The sequence below is a fragment of the Petromyzon marinus genome, chromosome 1 (genome assembly GCF_048934315.1).
Source record: "Petromyzon marinus isolate PM22_M1 ecotype Great Lakes invasive population chromosome 1, UKy_Petmar_22M1.pri1.0, whole genome shotgun sequence".
NCBI classification, from domain to species: Eukaryota; Metazoa; Chordata; class Hyperoartia; order Petromyzontiformes; family Petromyzontidae; genus Petromyzon; species Petromyzon marinus.
The window spans coordinates 5,235,589-5,250,282 of record NC_133667.1 but is presented as its reverse complement, the minus strand read 5'-3'; the positions used below and the strand labels follow the sequence as shown (position 1 = coordinate 5,250,282).

The 14,694-nt window shown below is 41.8% G+C and overlaps 1 protein-coding gene across 2 annotated transcripts in view; it reads right to left on the bottom strand.

Annotated features, from left to right (window-relative positions):
- The window catches only part of LOC116940914 (uncharacterized), a 260,064-nt gene that overhangs the window by 105,285 nt on the left and 140,085 nt on the right, over positions 1 to 14,694 (bottom strand). For both annotated transcript variants that reach the window (XM_076056432.1, XM_076056365.1), the window contains exons 16-22: positions 13,828 to 13,901; positions 10,530 to 10,563; positions 7,527 to 7,643; positions 6,389 to 6,506; positions 1,093 to 1,280; positions 529 to 616; positions 228 to 412 (exon numbers count right to left, since the gene is read on the bottom strand). In XM_076056432.1, coding sequence (XP_075912547.1) covers positions 228 to 412; positions 529 to 616; positions 1,093 to 1,280; positions 6,389 to 6,506; positions 7,527 to 7,643; positions 10,530 to 10,563; positions 13,828 to 13,901 — 804 coding nt within the window. The remainder of the gene's footprint in view (positions 1 to 227; positions 413 to 528; positions 617 to 1,092; positions 1,281 to 6,388; positions 6,507 to 7,526; positions 7,644 to 10,529; positions 10,564 to 13,827; positions 13,902 to 14,694) is intronic.

Sequence of the window (14,694 nt, the reverse complement as noted above, 5' to 3'; positions counted from 1 at the left end):
AATCTCTCTTGCTATGAGGTGTACATTACATACACTTAGATGCACATCGTGGTCTGCACTATCACAGCAGATTCGATGTATTTCAATTTTTCTTGAATAAAAAATATGTACTCCCGTGACCAAAACTATTTATTATTAAGCATCACTAACTATCAAGCGCCACACTGGTCCCACTCTGCAGGAGACAGGAGATGGTGCAGCCTCTGCCACAGCGCTCGGGCACGCACCTGCGGTGCGCTGATGCGCTGGGAGCACTGGCACGGGCGGAGGTGGCGGCGCCTCGAATCCGTACAGCTTCTGCACCTTCACAACGTCACCGTGGCTCAGGGAGCTGCTGCATCCCATGTGCTGCATGAGCAGAGGCTTTCTAGGTAGGATAGTCGGATTGCGCTTATCTATAGAGCCTCCCAATCTGGACACATGCACACACACACAGCACAAGCATCATCACCGTGTGGAGCTATACGTACGTGTTGCGCACACCTGCTGCTCGTGTCGGGTTATGGCCCTCGATGAGTAAGTACATACATGCCGCAGTGCATTATGGAGTTGCAGTTGTAGGGCGCCGCTAAATCCTGAGCAGTGGATTTAATATCCACAATTTGAGGCCTCCACTCTGAAAAACATTAAGCGTACACATTAGTAATAAAACACGACTGCAGGTGCATTGTAGAATGCACAAGGGTTTTGGATTCTCAGTCTCACTTGTGCTTAGAAGTGAATGCTATTGAATAAATGAACATTCTGTAACTTATTTCTAAAACGATTTCAAACACATCAAATACAACACATTGTATAATATACATAGAGTAGCTGTTTAGAAGTCAAACAGCGTCTCCACACCTCTACGAGCATTGCGCCAAAGCTCGCATTTGGTTTCAGCCATGAAAAACATCCCATGTCTCTACATAGGATGACCAAAAAGTGGTACAAATTTTATCCAGCCCAGAGGGATGACGGTTCGAGTCAATCCCGATCAGGATTTGACATCGGATCCTTACGAGTAAACTACAGTCGTAACTCTCTGCGTCTTCCGACTGTACTTGTCATGTGTCTGCATACGCCACCGCCCCTCCTCTGCTGCTCTCTCACCGGGCTTGATGTTATCTTTCAGCACCCAGATGTGCGCATCGCGGTCGCTGCGGGAGTGCTCGTGGTGGAAGCCGAGGGCGTGCATGAGCTCGTGCAGAACGATGCCTTTGACCGCCTTCCCAGGCTCTAGGGACAGATCCTGCTTTCCACCCTTCTTCCCCAGGTACGACCAGTTCTTACTGAGAGGCCTGCAGAAAATTTGACATCAGAAATTTCAAACGCAACACAGCTTCACACCTGCCTAGTCTACATCATTAGACCTCCTTTGCCAGTACCAAAATATAATAATAGGGGTTTTCCCCTTTTTTCTGGCAACAAAACTGAAACCTTTTTACAAGGATTTATGTCTGCATTAACCACAATACCTGCAGTCAAAATGCAAACAAAAAACATACTATGATAATATATGCATTGTCCTTAAAACTGATTGGTCCACACTAAGGGACGGCTTTCTTTTGAGCCTCGACCCAATTGGTGCTCGACCAGATGACGCCAAAAGGCGTACAGCTCAAAGACAATGCACTATCAAAGTAATGAGGGCTCGGGGTTAGCATCTACATCATTAGACCTCCTTTGCCAGTACCAAAATATAATAATAGGGGTTTTCCCCTTTTTTCTGGCAACAAAACTGAAACCTTTTTACAAGGATTCATGTCTGCATTAACCACAATACCTGCAGTCAAAATGCAAACAAAAAACATACTATGATAATATATGCATTGTCCTTAAAACTGATTGGTCCACACTAAGGGACGGCTTTCTTTTGAGCCTCGACCCAATTGGTGCTCGACCAGATGACGCCAAAAGGCGTACAGCTCAAAGACAATGCACTATCAAAGTAATGAGGGCTCGGGGTTAGCATCTACATCATTAGACCTCCTTTGCCAGTACCAAAATATAATAATAGGGGTTTTCCCCTTTTTTTCTGGCAACAAAACTGAAACCTTTTTACAAGGATTCATGTCTGCATTAACCACAATACCTGCAGTCAAAATGCAAACAAAAAACATACTATGATAATATATGCATTGTCCTTGAAACTGATTGGTCCACACCAAGGGACGGCTTTCTTTTGAGCTTCGACCCAATTGGTGCTCGACCAGATGATGCCAAAAGGCGTACAGCTCAAAGACAATGCACTATCAAAGTAATGAGGTCTTGGGGTTAGCATCTACATCATTAGACCTCCTTTGCCTGTACCAAAATATAATAATAGGGTTTTCCCCTTTTTTCTGGCACAAAACTGAAACCTTTTTACGAGGATTCATGTCTACATTAACCACAATACCTGCAGTCAAAATGCAAACAAAAAACATACTATGATAATATATGCATTGTCCTTGAAACTGATTGGTCCACGCCAATGGACAGCTTTATTTTGAGCCTCGACCCAATTAGTGCTCGACCAGATGACGCCAAAAGGCGTACAGCTCAAAGACAATGCACTATCAAAGTAATGAGGGCTCGGGGTTAGCATCTACATCATTAGACCTCCTTTGCCAGTACCAAAATATAATAATAGGGTTTTTCCCCTTTTTTTCTGGCAACAAAACTGAAACCTTTTTACAAGGATTCATGTCTGCATTAACCACAATACCTGCAGTCAAAATGCAAAAAACAGACGGCTTTCTTTTGAGCCTCGACCCAATTGGTGGTCGACCAGATGACGCCAAAAGGCGTACAGCTTAAAGACAATGCACTATCAAAGTAATGAGGGCTTGGGGTTAGCATCTACCTCATTAGACCTTTGCCAATACCAAAATATAATAATAGGGTTTTTCCCCTTTTTTCTGGCAACAAAACTGAAACCTTTTTACAAGGATTCATGGCTGCATTAACCACAATACCTGCAGTCAAAATGCAAACAAAAAACATACTATGATAATATATGCATTGTCCTTGAAACTGATTGGTCCACACCAAGGGACGGCTTTCTTTTGAGCCTCGACCCAATTGGTGCTCGACCAGATGACGCCAAAAGGCGTACAGCTCAAAGACAATGCACTATCAAAGTAATGAGGGCTCGGGGTTAGCATCTAAATGCTAACCCCGATGCCAAGAGGTGAGAGATAATTTTAAGTGCCTTTAAATTAGAATGTCCTGAGAGTCTTAGTGCTCAAAAGGCTTGCATAGATTCCAGCAATGGTGAAGGAGGACTGGACGGCTCGCCTCTCCAGTGCAATATGCCTGACAAGTAATACTGTAACCAAGAGTGAAAGTGGTACATTTGTAAACTCTCCTTATGTTAAATCTTGACGTAATGCTTTCGTGACTGCAGCAATTCATATTATTTGGGTCTTTCGCTAAAGTCACGTAGATAGGTTCAAATAAAATAACAAAAAACTACGACGTTTCGATCGCAACACAAGCGGTCGTCATCAGGAAAAGGGGGGTTAGCTTCTAAAGGCTAACAGTTTGCAAACAGGCAAACAGTTTGTAAAGAGTTTGCCTTTAGAAGCTAACCCCCCTTTTCCTAATAGCGACCGCTTGTGTTGCGATCGAAACGTCGTAGTTTTTGTTATTTTCTTTGAACTTATCTACGTGAATTTACCGAAAGACCCAAATAATATCTCCTTAGGTTTTGTTAAGGTGGCATTGTTATATCATGTTTTGTTGGGAGCTCTATTCCAAACAGTTAATGAGATGCCCAAATGGCAATCAGCTAGCAACAAACAACACTATAAAAGTTGTAATAGGTAAGAGTTAACACGTTTTTTTTTAATTGAGCAAGGTTGTAAGAGCTTTAGAAAAGAGACAATAGGAGGGAATGCGAGTGTGGAGCAGTGCAGGTGAAGAAGCAAGACAAGCGTTGTGACCGGTACGGACGAGAGTCAACGGGCAGTCCCGGAGCCTGAGCCCTCAACATGGGGAAGCAATTCATGAGTGCAGTTCACGGGAGCGATAGAAGAGCAACAAGTATGAGACTGATCACTGGTCAGCCTGATTACCTGACACAGCAATGTGTCTGAAGAGTATGACATACCGATCGGAAATACGGAGACTAACGAAGAGGATGGAACAGAAGCTCATAGTGCGCAAAGAAGCATGGAGAGACGCATACTTGGAGTTACACTGAGAGACAGAAAGATGAACGCATGTATTAGAAAGCATATGCAGGTTAGAGAGGTAATAGTGCCTGTTAAACAAAGGGATTGGACTTGGGCAGGACACGTCTCTGGAAAGGATGATGGCCAGTAGGCGAGAACAACTGCTGAGTGGCAGCAGTCAGAGAAGGGAACGCACCCAAGAGGATGTCTACTGCGGAGAGGGAGTGATGGGAGTTCATCGTCTGCAGATGCTGGGTGGATAATTGCACTGAGGGACAGTGAGAGATGGCAACAACTTGGGGAGGCCTTCATGGAAGATGATGGTGATGGTCTAAGTAACTGGGTCGATGCGAATGCACATGCCCAATTCTCGCTGAGTCTGCATACGGCCATGCAAGCCAGTGCATGTGCACCCATTGCTGACGAAAATGACAGTACAGTGTTTCATCTTCTTTGGTTCTTTCGGTAAAGCCACGTAGAATGAGAATAAAATAATAAATTGATAAAATAAAATAACACAATAATATTCTCACGACGTTTTGGCCACAACACAAGCGGCCTTCATCAGGTGAAGGGACGAGACTGTCTGGTAGGACAGCGCTGGAGTGCTTTAAATCGAAAAGTACAGTGTTTATTTTACATGAAACTAGCTCACATGTATTTAATGTTCTGTGCATGTTACATTGAAATACAAATATTGCCATGAATTTTGCTCATGAAACTAATATTTTCTTGGTCCACATAAACTTTCCCCAAGCACCTGGCCATAGAGAATACCCTTGTGTCCCTTTTCCAGCTCAGAAAACATTCACTAACTTGTTCTTTTTCGTTATTTAAATAAATTGTCACATCCATTCTTTGATTCTCAAAATAGTTTTTTCAGCAATAAAATTAAGCACTAACTGGACATGGCTGTACTGGTTTCTATTACTATGTTATTTGATTCACCAACACATTTTTTCACTTGAATTATCAATGTAAAAATGCAAACTGAAGTATCCACAAGCATGTTCATTGGAATTCCCCTCCCCCAGTCATCTGTGCTGTCCACTCCCTGCTCCTACTCAGATGGAGGCTCAAGAGCTTCCCTTTTCCTGTCTATCTCAAGAGCGACCGCCGCGCTTCTTCCTTCAGCATGCCCATGCCCCACTACTATGTACAGCACTTTCACATGGGGTTGCTACGGAAATCCAAATTGTCTGGTATAGTTTAACAAGTAATACAAAATCGCTTTATTTTAATTCAGCTTTTGAGAAATGTATTATTTCATGCATTCAAAAAATGTCTAAATAATGCATGCAAATCCACCAATAAGAATGCTGGTATCAGCTTAATTTAGGAATGGATTACTGCTGCATGGTGACCCAGAAACTGAGCAGAGAAGACTGAATTCAGAAATAAGGTAACACATAACTGTGGCATTAGTTAACTATTGCAAAATTGGAATCATTGTGATACAATTATGTAATGAAACATATTTATCAGCATAGGTTCCAATGCCCTTTCTGACAACAGCATCGGTCCTGAAAATATTTGCCATTTGCAAATGTTTCCGAGTCATAAATGTTTACGTGCCCTTGAAGTTCTTGTTTAAAATGTGTCTCAAGGCGATGGCTGTCCGGACGTAAGAATTCAGCCATCGGCTCCATGCAAACCACTGATTGTGGCGAGCACGCTGACCGCTGCTTCATTCACAGCCCAATCCCAGCACTGTAAGTATGCTTGTTGAATGTCTTTCGCACCGTACATAGCCAACCGTGCAACAGATTAACGAAAAAAAGCAGTTTTAAAGAAATGAGATTACAATCTCCAGTGGATTCCTAATATCAGAAGGAAGTGCATTCCAGACGACCGCAAAGCGCATCTGAAAGCGTACAATGTGGTGTTTGTCCAATGGCCAGCCAAAAGCTGTTGTGAGGATGACCGGTGTTCACGTGATTGGCTTATGCTCCTTGACGTGAGCAACTAGGTATTGTAGATAATTGTAGATAATGTATTCGTTTGGAAACCGGAAGCCAATGCAGCTCAGTGAGCACCGGACGGATATGGTCGGATCTGTCACGACACGTACAAAAAAATGCTGTACTTGTTGCAGCTTGCTAATGTTTTTGCCAGATTTCACGTAGAGGAATACAACGTGTTAATGTCCCTTATCCAAGTGTAATAAGATCGTAACAAATCCTTCACGGACTGTCTCTCCATGCTGTTTTTCTGGGTGCGAAGGCTCAGGAGAGTCCCATCAGGCTCACCCGTCCAAGGCTTGGATGTGAATGAAGTCTCGCTCTTTTTTGCGAGGGTGGAAGCGGACGCAAGTTTTATTTTCAAATTCTTCCACTGCACGCTGGATGGCTTCACGGTCATAGTCATCTGTGGAAGAACAATGCGTGTGATTGCATTGATGTTATTTATGTCTCTTACTTAGTAATGTAAAATCATACGTGGATAAATAAGGACTCGTATCTGGTTTAACCACAATCATCAATCAGGTGTCCATGATACAAATGCACTTGGTGTAATCAGAAAGTTATTTAAACTGTAAATATTCTTGGTTCTTTCGGTACAGTCACATAGAAGAGAAACAATTAAATAATAAAAATATAAAACAATAAAATACAAATATAAAACAATAAAATGATTGCTTGTGTTGCAGTCGAAACGTCGTGAGAATTTTATTGTTTTTATATTTTTATTATTTTATTGTTTCCCTTCTACGTGACTTTACCGAAAGAACCAAGAATATGAATCCCTGCAGTCACGAAAGCTTTACATCAAAATTTTAACTGTAAATGTTTAATATAACATACCTATAAAGACAATTTACAATTATGAACACTGCAACTTACTGAATGCAGGCAAGACGAAACACATGTGCTCATACTTGCAGAGCAAGTACAAGGTTTTACTGTAATTAATTGTGTATTGAGTGTATTAAGGTGTGTGATACGCAAGCCACTCTGTTGTTACAGAAATGACTTCAAATATGTTAGCCTAAAAGTAATTATATACATCATCAGTGTATGCAATATACTCCTGATGACGCTCGCTTGTGTTGTGATCGAAACGTTGTAGTTTTTTCGTTTATTTTATTTTTATTAATTTGAACCTCTCTACGTGACTTTATCGAAAGACCCAAAGAATATGAATTCCTGCAGTCACGAAAGCTTTAAGTCAAGATTAAATACACAAGTTATCAGGACATATAACAATCCACGATGGACATGCGTACATCCCAGTACAAACTGAAACCTGCACTGCATTGACCCGTCGCACGTGGCAGCTGGCCGTGCCAACGCCACTTAAAGAACCCGGAGGGTGGCTGCCTACTGCAGTGTATACATTAGGCATGATGCACATTGCTGCAACAGTAGAGATCACCGTGACACTCACAGAAGGCAGCCGACACCTCGTATGGAACGTAGACATTGCCGTCCTGACTCTTGGGCCATTGTGTCACTCCAGCTGCCGAAGGGCAGTCTTTGACACCATCACATTCAACTTTGAAATCTGGCAGGGGATAACAAGCACACACACGGTACATACAATCATTGGGCGACATGGCTGATTAAACAATGCCTAAGCATATCCTTAATTTCCCATTTGAAACCTGGAGAGATTCTCTGAAGTGAAAGTTTCCCCTGATGGTACAGTGGGTAAACCATGTATCACCAGGACCGCAATTTAACGAGAGATGTATCCTAAGTTGCGTGTAACGTTAGACTGCAGACATTCTCGTGCTGTACAGCACAATCCCGGAGACAGCTCCGCAACAACTTTGTCTTCCACCAGATTACATCACAATGGGACCCCCAGAGAGTCATGACCAATAATTAATTATAGAAATGTTGATTTCGGTATTTTGATGTTTACTTTCATGCATGGGTTCTGTGGTGGACTCTAGAGCCTGCTTTCGTATGTAATATTGATAATAAAAAGATGATAATGAAAAGCAATGCATCAATGTGCCTCATGAAGAAAGTTTTCAATCAGAGTATATTGTCTGCAAAGACATCAATGACAAACATGGGCACTGAAAATTAAGTGAAGAAATACTGAACAAAATGCAAAGAAGCGTGGAGAGTTGCATGCTGGAAATTACACTTGCACAGAAAGAGAAACACATGGCTCAGAGAAGATTCACAGGTAATGATGAGAATAATTAATTTACCGAAAGACCCAAAGAATATGAATTCCTGCAGTCACGAAAGCTTTAAGTCGAGAATAATTAAGTTTATATAGTGTCGTTCATTTAATTGCATCTTACATCGATGTTACAATAATTATACACACGTCGCTAAGAGACGGTAATCGATGGACGAGACTCGCAATGGAATGGCAACTAAGGCAGGGAAAATGCTCAGTAAGATTACCACCATGGAGATTGAGCAATGAAATCAGCTCGTGTAGAAATGAAACAGACTGTGGCATCGCATAACTGTGAGGGACAGCCTGAGTGTGGGGAGGTCGAATGATGTTGCAACACAACAAAACGGTGTTAAATATCCTGCATTAAACATGGGTGTGGAGATTTAAACAGAACATTTTAAAATCCAATGTAACAAGATGCATTCAAAACACCAAATAACCAGAAGCGTCGTTGAGGAGGATGTAAGTGTAGAGGAGTATTGTGAGTAACCGTGAGGGGCGAACAGAAGGAGGTGCGAAACGGGTTGACAGTCAAGGATGACGTCATGGCATGGGTGGTGTAAGAGGTACCTTCGGGAACAAAGGCGAGTCCGAGCTAGGGCGAGGAGCCGCCAAAGGGGTACTTAAGGGGGACCCCGTGACAAAGGCGGGTTCGTTGTGGGGAGCCAGGGCAAGGATTGGTTGCAAAGTGTCTTTCCCTCCTCGTTGCGGAGCGGTGTTGGATGAACCCTCGCTCCGGGCAGACAAGTGGGAGAGCCAAGGGGATAGCCGAGGGTAAGGTCCTGTGTATTCAGTAAGGGTCGGCTAGGAGAGGGTTACCCTATCCTCGTCGATGAAGCGGTGTTGGCTGAACCCCCGCTCCGGACATACGAGTGAGAGAGGCCCAAAGGATAGCCGAGGGCAGGACCCAGGTAGCATTCAGTGTCCAGGGTAAAGGACCGAAATAGAGAGCACCCACCCCTTGTGTGAGCATAGAGTGCTGAGTGTAACAGTGTTTAAGAAATGGCAACAGTCCTTATAGTATTCCTCGTCTCCGCGTGGTTCTACTGCACAACATAAGTAACAAAATAAATAAGCATACAATATACCTTTGTTACATTTCTGTCAGTCCACATATGAAAATTAAATAATGTTTGCAACTATTAGAAGCTTTTGCACTCACAGAATGCTTTTTGTCTCATGGAATGTGTAAACATTATAGATTTTATTTTATCTGGAGGGACATATTTGTAAAAGTGGTGTACTGTTTGCTTACTCTTTGATTCTTTCGGTAAAGTCGCGTAGGTATAAAATAAATCACGACATTTCGGGCGCAACACAAGCGTCCGCCATCAGGTGGGAAAACAAAGTCTGCTGCTGAGGCAGACTGTTTTAAAAGGTTTGAAATGGAAGTAGCTCAAGGGTTAAAAAGAAGTGGCCGGGGCTAGTGATGTTCATGTAAAAAAATAGCATGTAAAAGTAAGATAAAAGAGCGGCCTCCTAAAACGAGCGCACGGAAGTGGCTATGTTAATGTGAGGGATTAGCATGATGTTAATGTGAGATATTAGCATGTAAAAGTAAGCTAGGAGAGTGGCCTCCTAGACGAGGGCATGGAAGTGGCTATGTTAATGTGAGGGATTAGCATGATGTTATTCTCCACAATGAGGTAAATTATTGTTCTGTGTTGTGTTACATATCTGTTGCGTTGAACTGGGGCCCATATCTAACAGAGAGGTTCCTTACTTGCAAACATGTTTCAGTTCACCCGCATTCGCTGAATCAAGCCTGACTGATCAGTCACTGAATATTGAAACTGGTTCAGAGTTCACCGGTGTTGAACCAATGCTGATGAAATTATGCACTCTCAGTAGGCCGTGCGGCTGATGTGATGTATAACGAAACATGTTTTTATGTGGAGGGACAAATATGTGGAGGTATATTGCCTGCCTATTTTGCATTCAGCAATGTTTTCTGAGACATGCTTCAAGTGTTCCATATCCACGCCAAGAATGCCAGGTGCACTGCACACTCCTGGAGACTCTGCACTCTTGTTGGTTGTTTCCCCACTGACTTGATTACTCTGTCCACCTTAGATGTTGCTTGAAACGCTATTCTGTTGGCAAACTGTGCATTCCACAAACCAATGAGAATTGGCTTTAGAAGGAGACATACCAGCCGAGAACTATGCCTCCTCCCCCCCTCCTCCCCTCAGTGACATTGTTAATTATGTCAAATGATTACACTTGTGTAATCACAATAATATTTACCATGCTCATTTTTTTCCTTTTTCTTCTTGTTAGTCTGCAAACAATAATGAAGATACCATTAGTAATTAGTTAACTAATGCAGCATGGATTAGCGAATTACATAAATATGTGAATGTAATATACTGTTGTATATATTGTCTTGAAAAATAAAAAATAAGTAAAAAATGTGTAATTGCATGCAATTGTGCTAATTTTCGTATTATGCAAATATATGCATTTATTTCAATTAGGCTCGGCTTCGTTGTCTAGGAGTGTATTCTTATTTGGTTCTTTCGGTAAAGTCACGTAGAATGAGAATAAAATAATAAATTGATCAAATAAAATAACGCAATAAAATTCTCACGACGTTTCGGCCACAACACAAGCGGCCTTCATCAAGGTGAAGGGACCTGATGAAGGCCGCTTGTGTTGTGGCCGAAACGTCGTGAGAATTTTATTGCGTTATTTAATTTTATCAATTTATTATTTTATTCTCATTCTACGTGACTTTACCGAAAGAATCAAAGAAGATGAATCCTTGCAGTCACGAAAGCTTTAAATCGAAATTTAGGAGTGTATTACCAATCGTGATAATACAATGATTCTCACTCTAACTTTTCATGATTATGTTTTCGTGTATTTATGTCAGGTCTCAAAATTAAGATCTCACCGCAGGATACAGTTCGAAAATTAAGATTAATATGCATGAACTTAGGAAGGAACCAATCAGGCTCTTCTGTGTTAAGCAACTTTAATATCTAAAAACACTTTATGATTGTAAGTGTTGGCCGTACACTGCGACCTTGCCACCGGGAATAGTAATGGCACAGCACTCTTGCCCACATTGTATTGTAATACTGCAAATACCAGCCTTGGCTGCAGCCTCTGTCAATGACGAACATTTTTTTAAATGAAAAATTATCTGTGACGCGTGGCTTCTGCCGATGCAGAGCGCCCTATAAATGTGCCTGTCACGGGGGCAATTCCCAGAGTCTGCCACTCAGAACTGATTTCTGTTCTTGCGTTCTTGCTCATATCTGAAATTTTCTGCCTCAGACTTGCCTCTCATGAAGAACCAGAATCCCTTTGATTTCGCTCTCATCCTGTGGTAACAGCTGCTTAGTTGCTCCACAGAGTGTTTGACTGGTTTTACAACCTTCCGCAATAATGAATCTGGAAGCGGAAGCGCGGTCCTTTTGGCCTTTTTGTCCAGCTGTCTTTATTATCACAAAGTTTTCCATTCGCTCTTCTGGGCTGCGTTTCCCCCCTTCTTCCCTGACGGTTGGAAGTGTTACATTTTTTTTCCGCCTCAGACTTGCAGTCTTTCACAAAGAGGGGCGCTGTGGCCTTTGAAGTCGTGACCTCTTGTGCATGGGTTGGAAGTAAAACAAATATTTTCTTACACCTCTTATAGCTTGGTACCGTATCACTTTCCATAGTTTTGACTCTGCAAGTTACTCAAAGTAAATTTTGAGCAGTTTTTATACAACACTCACATCGCGTTTGGAATCCTTGCCTGGTATTTTATATATTAAGGGGAGGCGCCCCCTGCATACATAATTTACTGCTAACATGTGCTGTGTTAGCTGCTGGAAGACAAAGGCGGTTGTTGAGGCTCTGATCCTATGGAATACGTATTATCTTGGTCGTGTGTGATTGACCTATTTCGCATTGTATCTCTTCTGAATGACCCATGGTCTAATACTTTCACAATTATTATTTGGTTTATGCTTAACCAAGATTTGTGGCATACCATAGTTGTTAACAAAGGATTTCAGAGGGTTTTCTTAACATCCGTTCCCCGTCTGTATCACCAGGGACCTGTGCTTCTTATCTTCGAGTTATATTTTGATATCCTGAGGTTGAAGATATAGCTAAGTATATTCTTGGTTCTTTCGGTAAAGTCACATAGAAGGGAAACAATAAAAATATAAAAAAATAAAATTATCACGACGTTTTGACTGCAACACAAGCAATCATCATCAGGTGTGAAAACCACAGCAAGAAAATTTGAAAAAAGTGGCGGTTATTTTTAACGTTAGCACCACGGAGTGCGATTTGACAGTTTATTCAGATGGACGAGTCCATCTATGTTCGAAAAAAAGGAGGGGGGAGACGAAAATAATGGACGCGGTCTGAAAACCACCGTCAGCGTGAACAATCAATTAAGACCCGAAATGGTTTATAAAATCCTTCCAATGATTGCTAAGCCAGAATCCATCTTCTCGGTTGAAATTGTGTCTGTGTTTGTATAAGTGGATAGCCTCATGAACGAATCTCATGGTAGCCAGATGGCTTGCAAAGAACCTCTGTCTTGGGGAAGTCAATGTCATGCGAGCCTACTGAATTATAACAGTGATCTGCCACGGCCGAGGTGTTGGTCCTGCCGTGTTTTAGGTCTGCTTTGTGTTCACGAACGCGGTCCGAGACATGTCGTTTGGTTTCTCCAATGTAACTACTACCACAGAGGCAACTTACTTTGTAGACGCCACGGTACTGTATGTCCGGAATCACATATTTTACAGATGGAACCAGATCACGGATTTTATGTAATGTGTTGAATTGGACCTGGATCATGTGTATATTCAAGATTTTGGAGTCATTTTTTGTGATCCCCGCAATGTAGGGTAAAGTGGTGCTAACATTAAAAAAACCCGCCACTTTTTTCAAATTTTCTTGCTGTGGTTTTCACACCTGATGATGATTGCTTGTGTTGCAGTCGAAACGTCGTGAGAATTTTATTGTTTTATATTTTTGTTATTTAATTGTTTCCCTTCTATGTGACTTTACCGAAAGAACCAAGAATATGAATCCCTGCAGTCACGAAAGCTTTAAATCAAAAGATATAGCTAAGCTTTGAATTTTTACTGTTGTATTTAAAAAATCCCAGCCAGTTCGCAATGCCTAACCACCCCTGGCTGGCTCTCGCTGTCTGGGCCTTTCCCTAATTACATTGACTTCCTCCAGCTGTCCTTTGTGTGGCTAGGCAGGAGTCAGCGGGGTGTGAGGGGTGAGACCCCCTTCGTGCCCCCGCGCTACATCCTGATGAAACTAAAAAAAATAGGCAGAATCACTCTTAATATAATTTTTTGGAAAAGGAATATATACAACAACACTACACAAGCATACTGTATCAAGCCATGAATGACTAAGTACAGTTAGTAAATCAGCACAGCAATAAAAAAATATATAATGCAAACATAATGGACATGGAATTTTCTTGTGAATATTTCAATGCTTAAAGTTAAAATATACGAAGGTTACACAAAGGGAAACATTTGCACAACTCAACATGAAGGCGTCTCATGCATCACGCCACCTTAAAGAGCCACATAGCGTCTTCTATTTTGAAGTCTGGGATGTTTCCCGCATCCTTCTGCATCGCGCTTGCACCTGTGCAGCAGAGACCAGAGACAGGACATCATCACTGCACAGCTCTGCACGGGAATGCACAGAGGTGGAATCCAAACGAATTGATGGAGAGATTAAACAACCTATAGGTCAGTTTCATGACATATACAACGTATATTGATGGCATTTTGAGAAAATACGTGTAGATTAATGGTGTATAAGTGAAAATAATCAATGACTGAACACTCGACTAACAAGCACTCTATGCTGAAAATTATTGGAAAATGTTACGGCAATTTTGATTGTGATTAAATATACTCTGCCATACATTGTCATTTGGCATATGCCGATAAGCCAACTTTAAACCAGGTAGAAGCCAATATATATGCATGATTTCCATATCGTTTTCCAACATGCATTTGATTTCAGAAGTATTTAATAAACATTTTAACTAATGCATATTCATATTACCTGCAATGACATTCGGATCATAAAGACAGATATTAATTAAAGTGGAACAACAAATTAAGTGTGCAAAGAAGTGTGGAGACGGGCATGTTTGGGATTACACTGAAGGGCAGAAAAGGGACCACATGAGTTCTAGAACATACACGGGTGAGTGGCATTGTTCACAATGTAAAGAAAAGTAAATCGGCTTGGACAGGATACGTCCTGGCTAAAGGCATGATGACTGATGGTTGAAAATAACTCCTGAGTGCCAGTAAGGTAGGGAATGCACCTGAGAATCCACCTACCAGGGAGATGGAGCGATGAAATCAGTTTGTGTTCAGGTGATGGGTGGATTTTTACATCACATTATTGTGGGGGTGGTTGC